The 16,310-nt window shown below is 41.7% G+C and overlaps 1 protein-coding gene across 3 annotated transcripts in view; it reads right to left on the reverse strand.

Annotated features, from left to right (window-relative positions):
* The window catches only part of THEM4 (thioesterase superfamily member 4), a 48,620-nt gene extending 45,260 nt beyond the window's left edge, over positions 1–3,360 (reverse strand). The window contains exon 1 of one of the 3 annotated variants that reach the window (XR_005019312.1): positions 3,037–3,360. Coding sequence is in view for 2 of the 3 variants with exons in the window: in XM_036847337.1 (XP_036703232.1) it covers positions 3,037–3,210 (174 nt within the window). In the remaining variant the exon portion in view is untranslated. The remainder of the gene's footprint in view (positions 1–3,036) is intronic. The other 2 variants (XM_036847337.1, XM_036847345.1) reach the window with 2 other exon arrangements.
* Positions 3,361–16,310: the final 12,950 nt, after the last annotated feature.

Genomic DNA, 16,310 nt, shown 5'->3' on the forward strand with positions numbered 1-16,310 from the left:
ATCTATCTTTGTTGTGAGATTAGCACAGGGCATTTTATTTTCCAAAGTGCACGATGGTACAGGATTAATAACTGATCTGCACTCATTATTCTTTAAAAGTAAGCTGGCACAGGCTCCTTCTCTGGGCTTCGGTTCTGCGGGAGACGCAGCAGAGCCTGCGTCGTCGCTTCCTGGCGAGCTTGAGGGGGCCACAGGGCCTTGTCCTACCGCAGTGGTCCGCCGCTGGCTCGCTGGTTCGGGAGCAGGGCGCTGCAGCCACCCCATCCCGGTCAAGGTGTTGGGTAAACAGAAGCCCCAGAGTACCGGGAGCCTGCAACCCTTCGCCTAGAACGGTGGTTCAGGCGTGAACCGTGCTGACGGAGGATGGCAGCCTCCGGGGTGGAGAAGAGCGGCAAGAAGACCGAGAAGAAACTTGCTGCTCGAGAGGAAGCTAAATTGGCAAGCTTCATGGGCATCATGAATAACATGCGGAAACAGTGATTTAAATCCACCACCCAACTATAGTTGAATCTACAGTCTACCCAGGGATTTATACCCAGGGTCAACTTGAAATCACGCTGGGAGGGACTGACTGCAGAACCTTGTTGACCAGCTACATAAATCCAAAGAAAACACTGTGTGACGTGATCCTTATGGTCCAGGAACGAAAGATAGCTGTTCACTGTGTTGTCCTTGCTGCAGCCAGTTATTTTTTAAACTTAATGTTCACAACTAACATGCTTGAATTAAAGTCCTTTGAAGTAAAACTCAAAGATGCTGAACCTGACATTATTAAATAACTTGTGGAATTCGCTTATAGCATGAGAATTTCTGCGAATAGCAACAATGTTCAGTCTTTGTTAGATGCAGCAAACCAGTACCAGATTGAACCTGTGAAGAAATGTGTGTTGATTTTTTCAAAGAACAAGTTGATGCTTCCAATTGTCTTGGTATAAGTGGGCTAGCAGAGTGTCTAGACTGTCCTAAATTGCACGCAACTGCAGATGACTTTATTCATCAGCATTTTACTGAATTTTATAAAACTGATGAATTTCTACAACTTGATGCCAGGCGAGTTACACATCTCCTCAACCAGGACACTCTAACTGTGAGAGCAGAGGATCAGGTTTACGACGCTGCAGTCAGGTGGTTGTAATATGATGAACCTAATCGCCAGCCATTTATGGTTGACATCCTTGCTAAAGTCAGGTTTCCTCTTAAATCGAGGAATTTCTTCAGTAAGACAGTAGAAGCTGAACCACTTATTCAAGACAATCCTAAATGCCTTAAAATGGTGATAAGTGGAATGAGGTATCATCTCCTGTCTCCAAAGGATTGAGAAGAACTGGTAGAAGACACAAGGCCCAGAAGAAAGAAACGTGACTACCGCATAGCCCTATCTGGAGGCTCCCAACCACAGTCTTGTAGATATTTTAACCCAAAGTTGAAAAGAGAAGTATATTCTGCACGAGCCTGGAAGTGAGACTGTAACTTTAGAATTCTCTTTTGATGTCTTTGTTCTTATAAATGGCCCATACTTAATGCTCTTTTGTATATTCAACCACAAGTTTTTAGACTTCAAGTGGAAAAATTTAAATAACTGAGGAAATAACTGCCAATAAAAACATCCTCATTCCATCAATTATTACTTATTCCCTAAAGCTAACACCATTAGAATTCCATTACAATATTTATTAAATGTTTCTATTAGAAGTGCCAGCCTCTCCTTTCTTTTTGCTAAAAACTTCACCTTAAAATTTTTTAACGGTTTACTATTACTTATTTTAATATAAGTTGGTTGTCTTTATTATTTCTAATATTAAAACAATCAAGGAAGCTGATTTCATTATAAATTATTATTAGTCACCTTGACTCTCCCAAAGTGTACATTATTTCATTATTCAATTCAAGCAGACTGCTTAATAATAAGGACTGTATAGAAATTGTTTTAATATTCTTGAACTTGGGACTTCCCTGGTGGTCCAGTGGTTAAGAATCTGCCTTCCAATGCAGGAAACACGGGTTGGATCCCTGGTCTTGGGGAACTAAGATCCCACATGCGGTGGGGCAACTAAGCCTGTGCACCACAACGAAAGATCCCGCATGCCACAACTAAGCCGCAACAAAGATCCCGCGTGCGGCAACTAAGACCTGATGCAGCCAAAAATAAAATAAATCAATACTTAAAAAAAAATAAAAATTCTTGAACTTAACATTTTCAGAGATGTTAAAATGGTTTTAACTATCATTAAATGGGATCCACTTGTGTGTGTCCTTTACGAGTCCAAAATGATTATTTTCATTGAACTGATCTCATTCAGAGAGGACAATTTAAGCAGTACTACTTAATTGAATTATTTAGAATTAAGCCAATATCCCTATAAACTATTATCTTTAGATATTCCTTGTATATAGCTGGTGAGAGGCAGCAAATATTTGTATTAATTGCTGACTGAAAAATGATAAGACAGAATATCTTAAGTTTTTCTAGTAGATAAGTAAAGTAGTAGATAAACTAGTAGTAGAGAACTAGGATTAAACCCTTGTTAGAGACGTGCTCTTCTCCTGAGGGTATAATGTAATGGTTAGGAGGCAGACTGCTTAGGTTCAGATTCCAACTGTACCACGTGTTTTCTATGTGACCTTGCTTAAGGCACAACCTTTCTTTATTAATATTAGTAGCAGCTGTATTCCTTGACCTGCTGACATGACTCAAGCATCCTGCACACTGCTTCAAAACGGGTCACCCCACCTAGAGGGGGGGTGGGAGGGAGGCTCAAGAGGTAGGAGATATGGGGATATATGTATACGTATAGCTGACTCACTTTGTCATACAGCAGAAACTAACACACCACTGTAAAGCAATTATACTCCAATAAAGATGTTAAAAAAAAAAAAAACAACAAACGGCGTCACCCTCCTGTGCAGTTTCTTACGGCTTGAATCTCAGGACTGAAAGATCCGGTGACCCCGTTAACATTGATGCCTCTTGGAGCTGATGTTAGCTTTTATTCTGAGGTCAGTCGGATGAGGAAATGGATAAACAGCTGAACATACCCATATCACGGGGTTGTTCCTGACGGAAAGTCCCACCCCTCTGTCCACTTCCGCCGCTCCGCGCCCGGGACTTACCCGCGCGAGTACCGGGTCCCTCGCTGCGGGGGACGCGCCTTCCCGCCTGCCGCGTAGGGCCCGGAGCGTGCGCAGTGCCGCGGTGCAGCTCCTCAGCATAGCTCCGAGCGTGCGCGGGGCTCCGGCCGCCGGAAGCGCGGCGGCTGGCTCGCGGCCGCGGCAGAGGTCAATTCACCCAACCAGCCACCCAACGGCCCGCTCTTCCTCTTTAACTTGGGGGAGCGGAGGGCGAGGCCTGGCGCGCGGGGTGGGGGCGGGGCGTGAAGGCAGCGGAGGCGTCGGTCTTTTCTTCCGGTTAAATCTTAGGCCCTCCTCGGGCGCCGGAGCCACTTCCGGAGCAAATGTCAAGCCTCGAGAGGGCGCCTGGAGCGGCGCGCGCGGCGCCGGCGGCTCGACGGCCTGGGGAGGAAGAGGAGGTATGGGAGGGTGGGTTCGCGGCTACAGCTCATGGCCCTCAGCCCCTCAGCCCAGGCGGCCACGCGCTACTAATGAGGATTCAATGGCTTTTTTCCCGTCTCGCGTCGGCCGACCGAATTCTGTGCTCTCTGTTCCCTAGTAGTTCTCCCTCCCACAGAAGACTTAAGCCGTCAGGTGGGTAGGAGCGCACACAGCGGATTGTAGGAATAGAATATTTTCTTGGAGGCCATGGACAAATCCATGGTTGGGATTGATCTGTAGAGAGACTTCTGGGTGCAAAGGACATACGCTTACAAAGCTACATTCTCTACCTCTTGCGCCGCCTCTCTACACACACTCTTAAGGCTCCGGGCAGAGCTAAAAGTCCTGGAGTCTGGCTTTTTCAACTAGAAATCGTAGCAACACCTGACGGATGCATTCATTTCTTAGCTTTGGAGACATATCTGAGCTACAAGTCCCACTCCACCAACTAACACCTTGTATGCGCTTTAATTGTACCTGGGCTCTTGTTTCTTCACTGTTGTATTAAAAAGAGTATATCAAATTTTACTTGTTGCCAGGATCTTCTCTTTCAGTAGGAGTCACCGAAGTTAGAAGTTACTTGAAGTTACCTTGTATTCATCTCAGAAAGAAAGTACCCCCAGGCCAGTGGTGTGTTGAAGGTGACTTGTACGGTCTCGTTAAAATTGTAAGTATTCCGCCAGCCAATCCTTAAACACTGACATTATTAAAATTTATATAAACTTACAATTAAGTAATATGAAAAAAATGAAGGTATTGTAATGACACTCCTCAGTCAGTCCCCAGCAAGTGTCCTTCTGACCGGTGTCTTGGAGCCAGTAGGAGACCGAGTTTGGTTCGGACGCAAAGGAAGTCAGAGAATGAAGAGGTGGGAGTTCAAGCTCTCAATTACGTGCTCGTCCCCAAAGGCGTTTGGCTGGGGCTGCTTTATAGGGTTCTTGTCAGCAGGGAGGGGCCGGGTCCACGCAGGCACCCCCCACCACCACTACCACGTTTGCTGCTCAAGGCTTCAGAAAGCATTGTGTGGGAGGTGTGGGTGCAGTACATCTGCACTGGGCCTGCCCCTGCCATCTTGCATTGCAGGGGCCTGTGCAGCAGCACTTCTGGACAGGGGCCCAGAGCTGAGGTGCCAGGCCCAGCCTTTTCACACTAGGAACTCTGGTCTGAAGGGCCTGGTGTAAGATCTCTGCATGCAGCACCCTGTGAGCAAGTGAAACTAGACTAAGCACAAAGAAAAAGAAAAAGGTTAAACTTTGTCTTATTACCCAGATTCTATTTTTATTTCCCGGGAATTGTTAATGGGCTTGGCCGGTGACAGTATTAGATACTAAAAACTGTAACTACCTAATTATTTTTAGTGCATTTTACTACTGTATGTGCTCTTGAGGTTATTTATCTCTATCTCATTTGTATGGGGGGAATACTAGGCACACATCTTCCCAACATGGCATTTAGTCACATCACAGTGGTAGCTTAAAATTGGCTGACTGGGAGTATTCACTTAGATACTGCAAATGAGGGCCTTCCTTTCTTACCTTATTAAATATTTACCAATATACCACAGTCTTGGTCCATCCCGAGGTGAAGTTTTAAGACTCTTAATGGTTACTAGAATAACGGGTTACTAGAATTGCTTACCCCCAGCACATCATTACACAATATTTTCCCACCAACACAGCTGTGTAACTACTCACATAGTAAAGGTGGGACTGGAGGGACTATTATAAGGAGAGATTTATCAGAGATAAATAAACCTGGCTTTGGGCTTGGGTCTAAGTTCAGAGAGTCCCCTTCTACGTTTTTTTTTTTGTGAGCAATTAGTATCAGATATTTTCCTTGATTACATGAACTTCTCCATCAGTTTGTCAGTAGGAAAGAATGCCTGGTGTATTTTAAACCCACCATATTAACTGGGAGTAAGGGTATAGCATTCTGAGACAGAGGGAATTTGAGAGTTAAGGCGTGTAAGAGCGACTCAAACTGAAGATGATTCGGCATAAGGGGTGGCTGTTGATATTCTGTAATTTTTTTTTTTAAAGATTTATTGATTGATTGATTGCTATGTTGGGTCTTCGTTTCTGTGCGAGGGCTTTCTCTAGCTGCGGCAAGTGGGGGCCACTCTTCATCGCAGTGCGCGGGCCTTTCACCATTGCGGCCTCTCTTGTTGCAGAGCACAGGCTCCAGATGCGCAGGCTCAGCAGTTGTGGTTCACGGGCCCAGCTGCTCCACGGCACGTGGGATCCTCCCAGACCAGGGCTCGAACCTGTGTCCCCTGCATTAGCAGGCAGATTCTCAACCACCGCGCCACCAGGGAAGCCCCCGATATTCTGTAATTTTAGGAGACTATCTCATGGCCCGCCTTCCCCCAACACGGGTACCCTCTATCTCTAAGAGAAGTTGTCTCCTTTTCAATATAGTATTCCAGTTTCTGAGGGCGTGGACGGTGCCAAATTGTCTTGTTAATTGTAGTACTTCTTTTAATAACTCACACACATTGCTTCAATACTTGTTTAGCAGCAAGAGCCGGAAATATTTTTTGTGTTTATTGTCTTTCCATGTGGTGCATGCAGATAGAGGCACATTATAAAACAAACCCATAAATCAAGATGACTTCTGTTAGTGAATAAGAAGATAGGTTATACAGATAACTTAAAATTGTATATATGTACAAATTACAATGTAGCTAGAGTCCATCAAAACCCATAAATAGACTCCAGCCCTGCTAAGATTGTAAATGTACCAACAGCTCTTCTAGGTCAGTTACACTCAGTATAACTTTCAAATTTGTCAGGTAGTGGTAATGCATTTGGATCAGTCACCCACACTCTGACCTGGCTTCCTCACCAGGTATTTATCTGAGGTATTCATGTCGACAACACATATGAAATGTCTGGCCGAGTTTGGAGGGAGATGGGGTGGATGACGGTCTAGGAATAGGATTGGTAGTCTTGGAAATGGAAGTTTTTCTTGGATGTTTGTGTGGCTTACGCAAAGAATAAATTTTCATCCTTGTTTTTGATAAAACTATGCTTTAATGAAATAAGCCAACTGTGTGAAACTTGTGTTTTCACCATTCTCCTTTAATACTGTAAACAGCTTTATAGAGGTTTAATGGGGGCATATAATAAGCTGCATGTATTTAAAGTGTACAAGTTGGTAAATTTTGCTACATGTAGACACCTATGAAAACATCACTACAATCAAGATAATGAGCCTGTCACCCACAAGTTTCCTCATGCCCTTTGTAAACTCTTCCTCCCACCCTCAAGGCAAACACCGGTCTGCTTGCTTTCTTATTTTTAAAATAAATTTATTTATTTTATTTATTTTTGGCTGTGTTGGGTCTTCGTTGCTGTGCGCGGGCTTTCTCTAGTTGCCGTGAGCGGGGGCTACTCTTCGTTGTGGTGCGCAGGCTTCTCATTGCGATGGCTTCTCTTGTTGCAGACCGCGGGCTCTAGGCGGGCAGACTTCGACAGTTGTGGCACGCGGGCTCTGTAGTTGTGGCTTGCGGGCTCTAGAGCGCAGGCTCAGTAGTTGTGGCGCACGGGGTTAGCTGCTTCGAGGCATGTGGGATCTTCCCAGACCAGGGCTCAAACCCGTGTCGCCTGAATTGGCAGGCAGATTCTTAACCTCTGCACCACCAGAGAAGTCCCTGGTCTGTTTTCTGTCACTTATAGTTTGCAATTTCTCACGTTTTAAATAGAATCATATAGTATATACTATTTTTTAACATCTTTATTGTAGTATGGTTGCTTTACAATGTTGTGTTAGTTTCTGCTTTATAACAAAGTGGATCAGCTATAAATATACATATGTCCCCATATCCCCTCCCTCTTGCGTTTCCCTCCCACCCTCCCTATCCCACCCCTCTAGGTGGTCACAAAGCACGGAGCTGATCTCCCTGTGCTATGTGACTGCTTCCCACTAGCTAGCTATTTTACATTTGGTAGTGTAGGTATGTCCATGCCACTCTCTCACTTCGTCCCAGCTTACCTTTCCCCCTCCCCATGTCCTCAAGTCCATTCTCTACGTCTGCATCTTTATTCCTGTCCTGCTCCTAGGTTCTTCTGAACCATATATATTTTTTTTAGCTTCCGTATATATGTGTTAGCATACGGTATTTGTTTTTCTCTTTCTGACTTACTGCACTCTGTATGACAGACTCTAGGTCCATCCACCTCACTACAAATAACTCAATTTCGTTTCTTTTTATGGCTGAGTAATATTCCATTGTATATATGTGCCACATCTTCTTTATCCATTCATCTGTCAGTGGACATTTAGGTTGCTTCCATGTCCTGGCTATTGTAAATAGTGCTGCAGTGAACATTTTGGTACATGACTCTTTTTGAGTTATGGTTTTCTCAGGGTATGTGCCCAGTAGCGGGATTGCTGGGTCGTATGGTAGTTTTATTTTTAGTTTTTTAAGGAACCTCCATACTGTTCTCCATAGTGGCTGTATCAATTTACATTCCCACCAACAGTGCAAGAGGGTTCCCTTTTCTCCACACCCTCTCCAGCATTTCTTGTTTGTACATTTTTTAAAAAAATTAATTAATTAATTAATTTATTTCTGGCTGCATTAGGTCTTCGTTCCTGCACGCGGGCTTTCTTTAGTTGCGTCAAGCAGGGGCTACTCTTCGTTGTGGTGCGCGGGCTTCTCCTTGTGGTGGCTTTTCTTGTTGCAGAGCACAGGCTCTAGGCATGCTGGCTTCAGTAGTTGCAGCATGTGGGCTCAGTAGTTGTAACTCGCGGGCTCTAGAGTACAGGCTCAGTAGTTGTGGCGCGTGGGCTTAGTTGCTCCATGGCATGTGGGATCATCCCGGACCAGGGCTCAAACCTGTGCCCCCTGCATTGGCAGGTGGATTCTTAACCACTGCGCCACCAGGGAAGTTCCACCAGTACCATACTGTCTTGATTCTTGTAGCTTTGTGACTAGTCTTGAAATTATTTTCAACTTTGTTCTTCTTTTTCAAAGTTGTTTTGGCTATTCTAGATATTTTGCAGTTCCATATGAATTTTTAAAAAAATATATTTATTTATTTTTGGCTGCATTGGGTCTTTGTTGCCGCGTGCGGGCTTCTCACTGTGGTGGCTTCTCTTGTTGCGGAGCACGGGCTCCAGGTGCGTGGGTTTCAGTAGGTGTGGCTCGCTGGCTTCAGTTGTTGTGGCTCACGGCCTCTAGAGCACAGGCTCAACAGTTGTGGCACACGGGCTTAGTTGCTTTGCGCAATGTGGGATCCTCCCGGACCAGGGATCAAACCCGTGTCCCCTGCATTGGCAGGCAGATTCCTAACCACTGCACCACCAGGGAAGCCCTCCATATGAATTTTAAAATAAGTTTGTCAATACCTACAAAAAACGTGCTGGCGAAGACCCAACACAGCCATAAATAAATAAATAAAGAATCCTGGTCAAAAAAGGTGATGATTTACTTTCTAAAAAAAAAAAACAAAAAAACCTGCTGGGGAAAAAAAAAAACAAAAAACCTGCTGGGGTTTTGAATTGACATCTTAGCATATTGAGTCTTCTCATGAGCAAGTTATACTCATCAACAAAACTTTTCATGAACAGGTTGTATATCTCCATTTATTTAAATCTTCCGTGATTTCCCTCAGCTATAATTTGTAATACAGGTCTTGTACATCTTTTGTAATATTTATCTTTAGGTATTTCATATGTATTGATGCTATTGTAAATAACGTTTAAGATTTCAATCCCTGATTGTTTATTGCTCATATATGGAAATACAATTACTTTTTAATATATTGATCTTATATCTGTAAACTTGCTAAACTCATTTACAAGTTCTAGTAACTTTTGTTTTTTTTAATTTTTTTTATACGAACTTATTTTATTTTTGGCTGCGCTGGGTCTTCGTTGCTGCGTGCGGGCTTTCTCTAGTTGTGGCGAGCGGGGGCTAGTCTTCGTTGCAGCGCGGGCTTCTCATTGCGGTGGCTTCTCTTGTTGCAGAGCATGGGCTCTAGGCATGCGGATAGTTCTAGTAACTTTTGATTAGATTTCTTAGATTTTCTACATAGACAAACATTTTATCTATAACTTTTTAATAGATTCCTTAGATTTTCTACGTAGATGATCATGTTATCTGAGTTTTACTTCTTCCTTTACTCTCTGGACAGCTTTTTTTTTTGCCTATTGCACTGGCTAGAACCTCAAGTACAGTGTTGAATAGTAGTGATGAAAGCAGATATGCTTGCCTTGTTGCTGATCTCAGGGGGAAAGTATTCAGTCTTTCACCATTAAGTATGATGTTAGCTGTACATTTGTTGTATTGATAGATGCTCATTAACACATGGAGAAATCCTTCCTATTCCTCATTTGCTGAGAGTTTTTATTAGGAGTGGATGTTGGATTTAATCAAATGCTTTTTCTGCATCTATTAAGATGATCATGTCGTTTTCCTTTTTAAATTTGTTTAATATTGTGAATTACTCTGATTGACTTTGAATGTAAAACTAACCTTGCTTTCCCCAGATAAACCACATGAGGGATATTGGTCTGTACTTTTCTTTTCTTGTAATATCTTTTTCTGGTTGTGATATTAAAGTAATGCTGGCCTTATAGAGTGAGTTGGGAAGTATTATCCTCTTCAATTTTCTGGAAGAGTTTGTGTAGAATCGGCATTTTTTTCATAAATGTTTGATATAATTCACTAGTAAAGCCACCTGGGCCTGGAGTTTACTTTGTGAGAAGGCTTTTAACCATGCATTCAGTTTCTTTGATAGATGCAGGACTATTTCTACTGTAAGAACTTTGCAACATTGTAATTTCTTCTCTTCTGGCCTTTATGCTCTTTTTGTCATGCATTTTACATTTGTAAATGTTAAAACCCTCATAGTACATTGCTATTATTTTTGTTTAGGCAGTCATTTGTCTTTTAAAGAATTTTAAATAATAAGAAAAAAATCTTATTCATTTAACCATGTAGTTTTAATTTCTGGTGCTCTTCATTCATTTGTGGAGATCCAGATTTCCATCTGGTATCATTTTCTTCTGCTTGAGAACTTCCTTTATTTCTTGTACTGTGTGTCTCTGTGTGTGGTGTGGGATTCTTCTAGTGGGTAGTGTGGTAATGAGTTCTTTCAGCTTTCATGTGTTTGAATATATCTTTATTTTGCTGTTACTTTTGAAAGATTTTTGTTGAGTATAGAATTCTATGTTGACAGTTTTTTTTCTTTCAGTATTTTAAAGATACTGCTCTACTATATTCTCGCTTGCATTCTTTCTTTCTTTTTTAAAAAATTAATTAATTTATTTATTATTTTTATTTTTGGCTGTGTTGGGTCTTTGTTGCTGTGCGCAGGCTTTCTCTAGTTGTGACGAGCGGGGGCTACTCTTCGTTGTGGTGCGTGGGCTCCTCATTGGGTGGTTTCTCTTGTTGCAGAGCACGGGCTCTAGGCGCGCAGGCTTCAGTAGTTGTGGCGCTCAGGCTACTGAGTTGTGGCTCGCAGGCTCTAGAGCACAGGCTCAGTAGTTGTGGCTTATGGGCTTAGTTGCTCCGCGGCATGTGGGATCTTCCCGGACCAGGGCTCGAGCCCATGTCCCCTGCATTAGCAGGCGGATTCTTAACCACTGGGCCACCAGGGAAGCCCTCGCTTGCATTATTTCTGATGAGAGATCTGATATCATCTTTATTTTTGTCTATACATGAGATGTCGTTTTTCTCTGGATGCTTCTAAGATTTTCTCTTTATCACTGTTTTTTTTTTAAAACAATTGGTTATGATGTGCCTTGATTTTTTTTTTTTTCATATTTCTTGTGTTTGGGGCTCATTGAGATTCTTGGATCTGTGGATTAATAGTTTTCAACAAATTTGGGAAATTTTTGGCTGTTATTTCTTCAACTTTATTTTCAGTTCTCTCCTCTCTCCCCTTTCTTTTAGGGACTCCAAATACTTGTATATTAGGCCACATAACATTGTCTCACAGCTCACTGTTGCCCTTTTCTTTCTTTTTAAGTTTCATTAAAAAGATTCTCTTTTCTGTGTTTCATTTTGGATAGTTCATATTGCTATACCTTCAAGTTAACAAATCTTTTTTTCTGAAATATGTAATCTGCTGTTAAATCCCATCCAGTGTATTTTTCATCTAAGACATTGTAACTTTTATCTCTAAAAGTTTGATTTGGGTCTTTTTTTATATCTGCCATATCTCTACTTAACCTATTGAACTTATAGAATACAGGTATAATAACTGTTGTAATGTCATTTTATGCCACTTCTAATGTCTGTGTCAGTTCTGGATTGGTTTCGACTGGCTGATTTTTCTCCTCAATATGGGTTGTATTTTCCTGCACCTCTGCAAGCCCGGTGATCTTTATTTAGATGAGGAAGAACTGAATGCCAGACATCGTGAATTTTACCCTGTCAGGTGCCAGATAGTTTTGTATTCCTGTAAATCTTGAGCTTTGCTCTGGGATGCAGTTAACTTACTTGGAAACAGTATGATCCTTTTGAGTCTTGCTTTTAAGATTTGTTAGGAAGGACCAGAGCAGCGCTGAGCCTGTGACAAGGTTTCTCAACCTCAGCACTGTTGACGTTTTGGACCAGATAATACTTTGTTGTCCTGTCCACTGCAAGATGTTTAGTAGCATCCTTGGCCTCCCCTCTGGATGCTAGTAGCACCTTGCCTCTAGTCCTGACAAATCAGAAATGTCTCCAGATGTTACAGACGTTGTCCCCTGGTTGGAGGCGGGGGAAGCAAAATTACCCCTGGCTGAGAACCATTAGTCAGGGGTTAATGATTTCCCACTACTGAAGAAAGACCTTTTTGATACTCTATCCAATGGCCTATGAAACATGATGTTTTCCAGTCTAAGCTGTTGGGAGCAGGCTCTCTTCCTGTTTACTCTCATTCTTTCAATAGTTCTCTCCTCAGCATCTGTGGGATAGTTTCCTCGCACAAAGGCACCAATGAATACTCTGAATACCCTCTGCAGATCTCCAGAGTTCTTTCTCTGTACAGGTCTGTCCTCTCTAGCACTCTGTCCCACAAACACTAGCCACCTTGGGTTCCCCATACTCTCAGCTGCACTTCCTCAACTCAGGGAGTCCAACAGGTTCACCTGAGTTCCCCTCCCCTGTGTGGCAGCCTGGAAACCCTCTTAAGTTAATCGTAGGGCTCTCTCCTCATTTGTTTCCAGTCTCTCAGGGATCACTGTCCTTCATTGGCTGATGTCCAGTATCTTGAAAATTGTTGTTTCATATATTTTGTGTGGTGGTGGTGTTTTTTGTGGGGAGTGGGGTGGGGTCAGTGTTCTTTAAGGTGAGAGGGTAAATCCAGTCCTTGTTACTGCATCTTGGACTACAAGTCGGTCCTTTAATTTTTAACCTTAGACTGGGTGCCTTATTTCCTGGTAAACTTACCCCCCCCCACCCCGGTAAACTTTTACATTACTTTTTTAAAAACTGCAAACTTAGACCTCTTTATAAAACAGAAGTCAGAATGAACATGAACATATAAGCTATAGTGGACCTTAGATATTCTTGAGAGTTAAGTTTCAAGACCTTCACAAATCTCCAAAATTTTCGATATTACCATTGAGGGGGAGCAGAATATGTGACCCCAAAATATACCACTTTGGCATGTGGATTTTAAGTTGATGACAAACAAGGCCCAACAGACTCTGGAAGAGCTGTTTACCTTCCCCTCAACTGCCTAAAAGAATTTAGATTGACAGCAGGAAAAGAGCTAATACCAAAGATAACTTTTTATCAGAGAGACTTAGCTATGTGGTATGGCAAACATTTGTTTATCAAACATTTGCTCACCAAACATTTGCTCTTCTCATCCTCCTGTGAATTGCCTTCCTCCCATTTGAAGCCCCAGACCCTTACCCCTTCTTCTTAGCTGAGGGTGGCATATAAACCTCAATTGCCTGAGTATCTTTGGGGCTCCGATATGCATGAAATTTGTTTTTCTTCTGTTAATCTGCTTTATGTCAATTTAATTATTAGACCAGCCAGAAAGGAAGAAGGGAAAAGTTTTCCATCCCTACACTGTAATATACCATCTCTTCTAAAATTTAATAATTTTATTAGGGAACCAGTGGTGATCCAGTGGTTAGGACTCAGCACTCTCACTGCCAGGGGCCCCAGGTTCAATCCCTGGTCGGGGAACTAAGATCCCGCAAGCCACAGGACTCGGCCAAAAAAAAAAAATTTAATGAAGTATAATGGAAAAAATTTAAGAGGTACCTTAATGAACCATGAACATACATGAATTTTAAAAATTATTATACTTATTATGTAATGAGGGAACCAATGAGATGTACAACTATTTTAAAGTAGAATTCAAAGAGCAGATACATCAATGCAATCACATATGCTAAAATGGATTTGTTAATACAAATATAAATTCACAAGGCAATAATTGCAAATTATTGCAAATACACAAGACAAAGTCAGCTACCCTCATCAGGAGTTATTTGCACTGTTGTCAATTCTCTATGTGAACATACATGAATTGTGAGTTAATCTCAAATTTATATTTCCTGGTTATAAATCTAGGGATCACCCTTGACCTCTCCTTGTTTCACATTCCTATACCCCATTCAGTTAGCAGACACTCTTGAGTTAACCCTGTAAGCCAGTGGTCTTCACATTTTTGTTTTTTGCTAGAATAACCTGAAAATAATTTTGAAAAATTATGTGTTCTCATACATCTTAAAATTGATATTTAAATTTTTTCTCATAAACTTAAATAGTTATAAGGTTTATAATTTTTGTGTATTGTATAATGAATATGTACTTTAAATATACTTTTGTCAAAATCTTATGGCTGCATATTTAGCTCATTTAAGTTTTGGAAAATGTTTGCCATATGAACTAATAGGCAAAATCAATCCTCATTGGAAAATCAGTCAGTGAAATCAATCTTTCTATTAGATAAAGTCTGTAATTTTTCAATTCAAATAATGGTGTTAACATGTATCGCTCTGATAACCATTTCACTTTTGAATTTTAAATTAAATTCGGAACCTTGCATTTATACGTAGCCTGGGTGACAGTAAGATGCTGCCTCATTTAATATTTCTTGCTGAATTTCTCTCGATTTGTTATCACAGGACTCTTCCTCAGGAAGAACTTATTCTTGACTTCTTATCCCCGGGACAATGCACCAAAGTGAGATGCTGGGTAGGTGAGGTTACATAGTGGGAGAAGGGTGACTGTGAAAGGGGAAGTTGGAAAGCAGACTGCAGGCTAATTTTCAGACAGATACAATTCATTTGCATCATTACTATTTTGGTGTAGTATCTAGAGTTGTTGTGTGGTTTCTTAAAATGATTTTCGTCACTTGGGGGAAAGGGAGATTTCTACCTTGGGTGGCCAGGTAGAAGGTGTTATCATTTCCCAACTATCATGTGCTCTAGCCATACAGGTCCCCTTTCAGCTCTGGGAACATCCCAAGCTCTTTCCTGCCTCAGGGCCTTCTTGTATGTTCTTCAGCTGGCAGTGCTCTTTCACCCCATTCTCTACGTAGCCAACTCCAACTAATCCTTTGCTGTCAGCATAATTGTCACTTTCTTAGTGAGGCCTTCCTTGGCTAGAGGGTTTACTATATGTCAGACACTATACTAAGTGCTTTACATACAATATTTTATTTAATCTGAATTAGGTCCTCATTAAATTCTCTCATAATGGCTGAAACTTTTCCTTTAAAGCACTTATTATAGTTTGCAGTTAAATATATATTTCTCTGCCTCCCTCAGGAGACTCTAAGCTTTCTCTGTGTCTCTTTGGCTCACGCCTGCATCCCTAGTGTCTAGTACAGTAACTGACTGATCATGGGCACTCAGAAAATAGTTGTTGAATGAACAAATGCATGGGAAACATTTGGAAAGAGGGCTGGGGCTTTTTATTTGTCTCTCTGAACCCTCTCTCTTTAGGTTACCTCATCAAATCTCAATCAAACACCATCCATATGCTGATGCTCCCAACCTTTTATCTCCAGTTCAAAGTTCTCTTTACTTAATCATCTGGATAATTGTGTGAAAGAACCATTATTATCCCTATTTTACAGATAAAACCCCTGGAGAAAATTACATGGTCCAGTGCCATCATCAAATGTAGGGTTTCATGGATGCTATAATGCATTCCTAAGAAGGTTCTACTATATCATTCTCATTACAGAGTGCTGGATCAGTCTTATTCAACATTACTTTCATTGAATTCAGAGTTAAAGACTCCCGTAAGATTTGTTATGTAAAGACACCTGGATTGGTTGATCCAAGCTGTTAGATAAAGATTCTGGTAATGAGTGAGGTCTGTTGTACTGGATAAGAAGCATTCTTTACAGAATTCTGATTTAACAAAATTGGTATGCCATGAGTAATAAAAAGCACCATTTATAAATACTTACAAATGCCCAATACAAATTTTAAGGCACCAACATGTACCTAAAACAAATCCACTTCTGTAGTTGTGGCATTACTATAGGCCATACTTCCTTTACTTTTGTATAAAACCATTTAGGATTAGACACTAACCCAAATGCCTTAAGAGTCTTGGAAAGGAAAGCTACAGTGGATTAACAGTAACACTGTCCCTGCATGAGTTACTAAATCCCTGAGCAGGTGAGGTCTGAGTTAAGTCTTGAGGGGCAGATACGAGTTGGCCCAGAAATGAGGTAGGAGAGGACAGGACATTGCAGGTGCAGGGTGTCCAGGCGTCATTCTCCATGCCAGAGGACAGCATGGGGGTCACTCAAATTCAGGGAACTACCAACAGTTTCTGAGGTTTG

This window comes from Balaenoptera musculus, chromosome 1, assembly GCF_009873245.2.
Source record: "Balaenoptera musculus isolate JJ_BM4_2016_0621 chromosome 1, mBalMus1.pri.v3, whole genome shotgun sequence".
In the NCBI taxonomy this organism is placed as follows: Eukaryota; Metazoa; Chordata; class Mammalia; order Artiodactyla; family Balaenopteridae; genus Balaenoptera; species Balaenoptera musculus.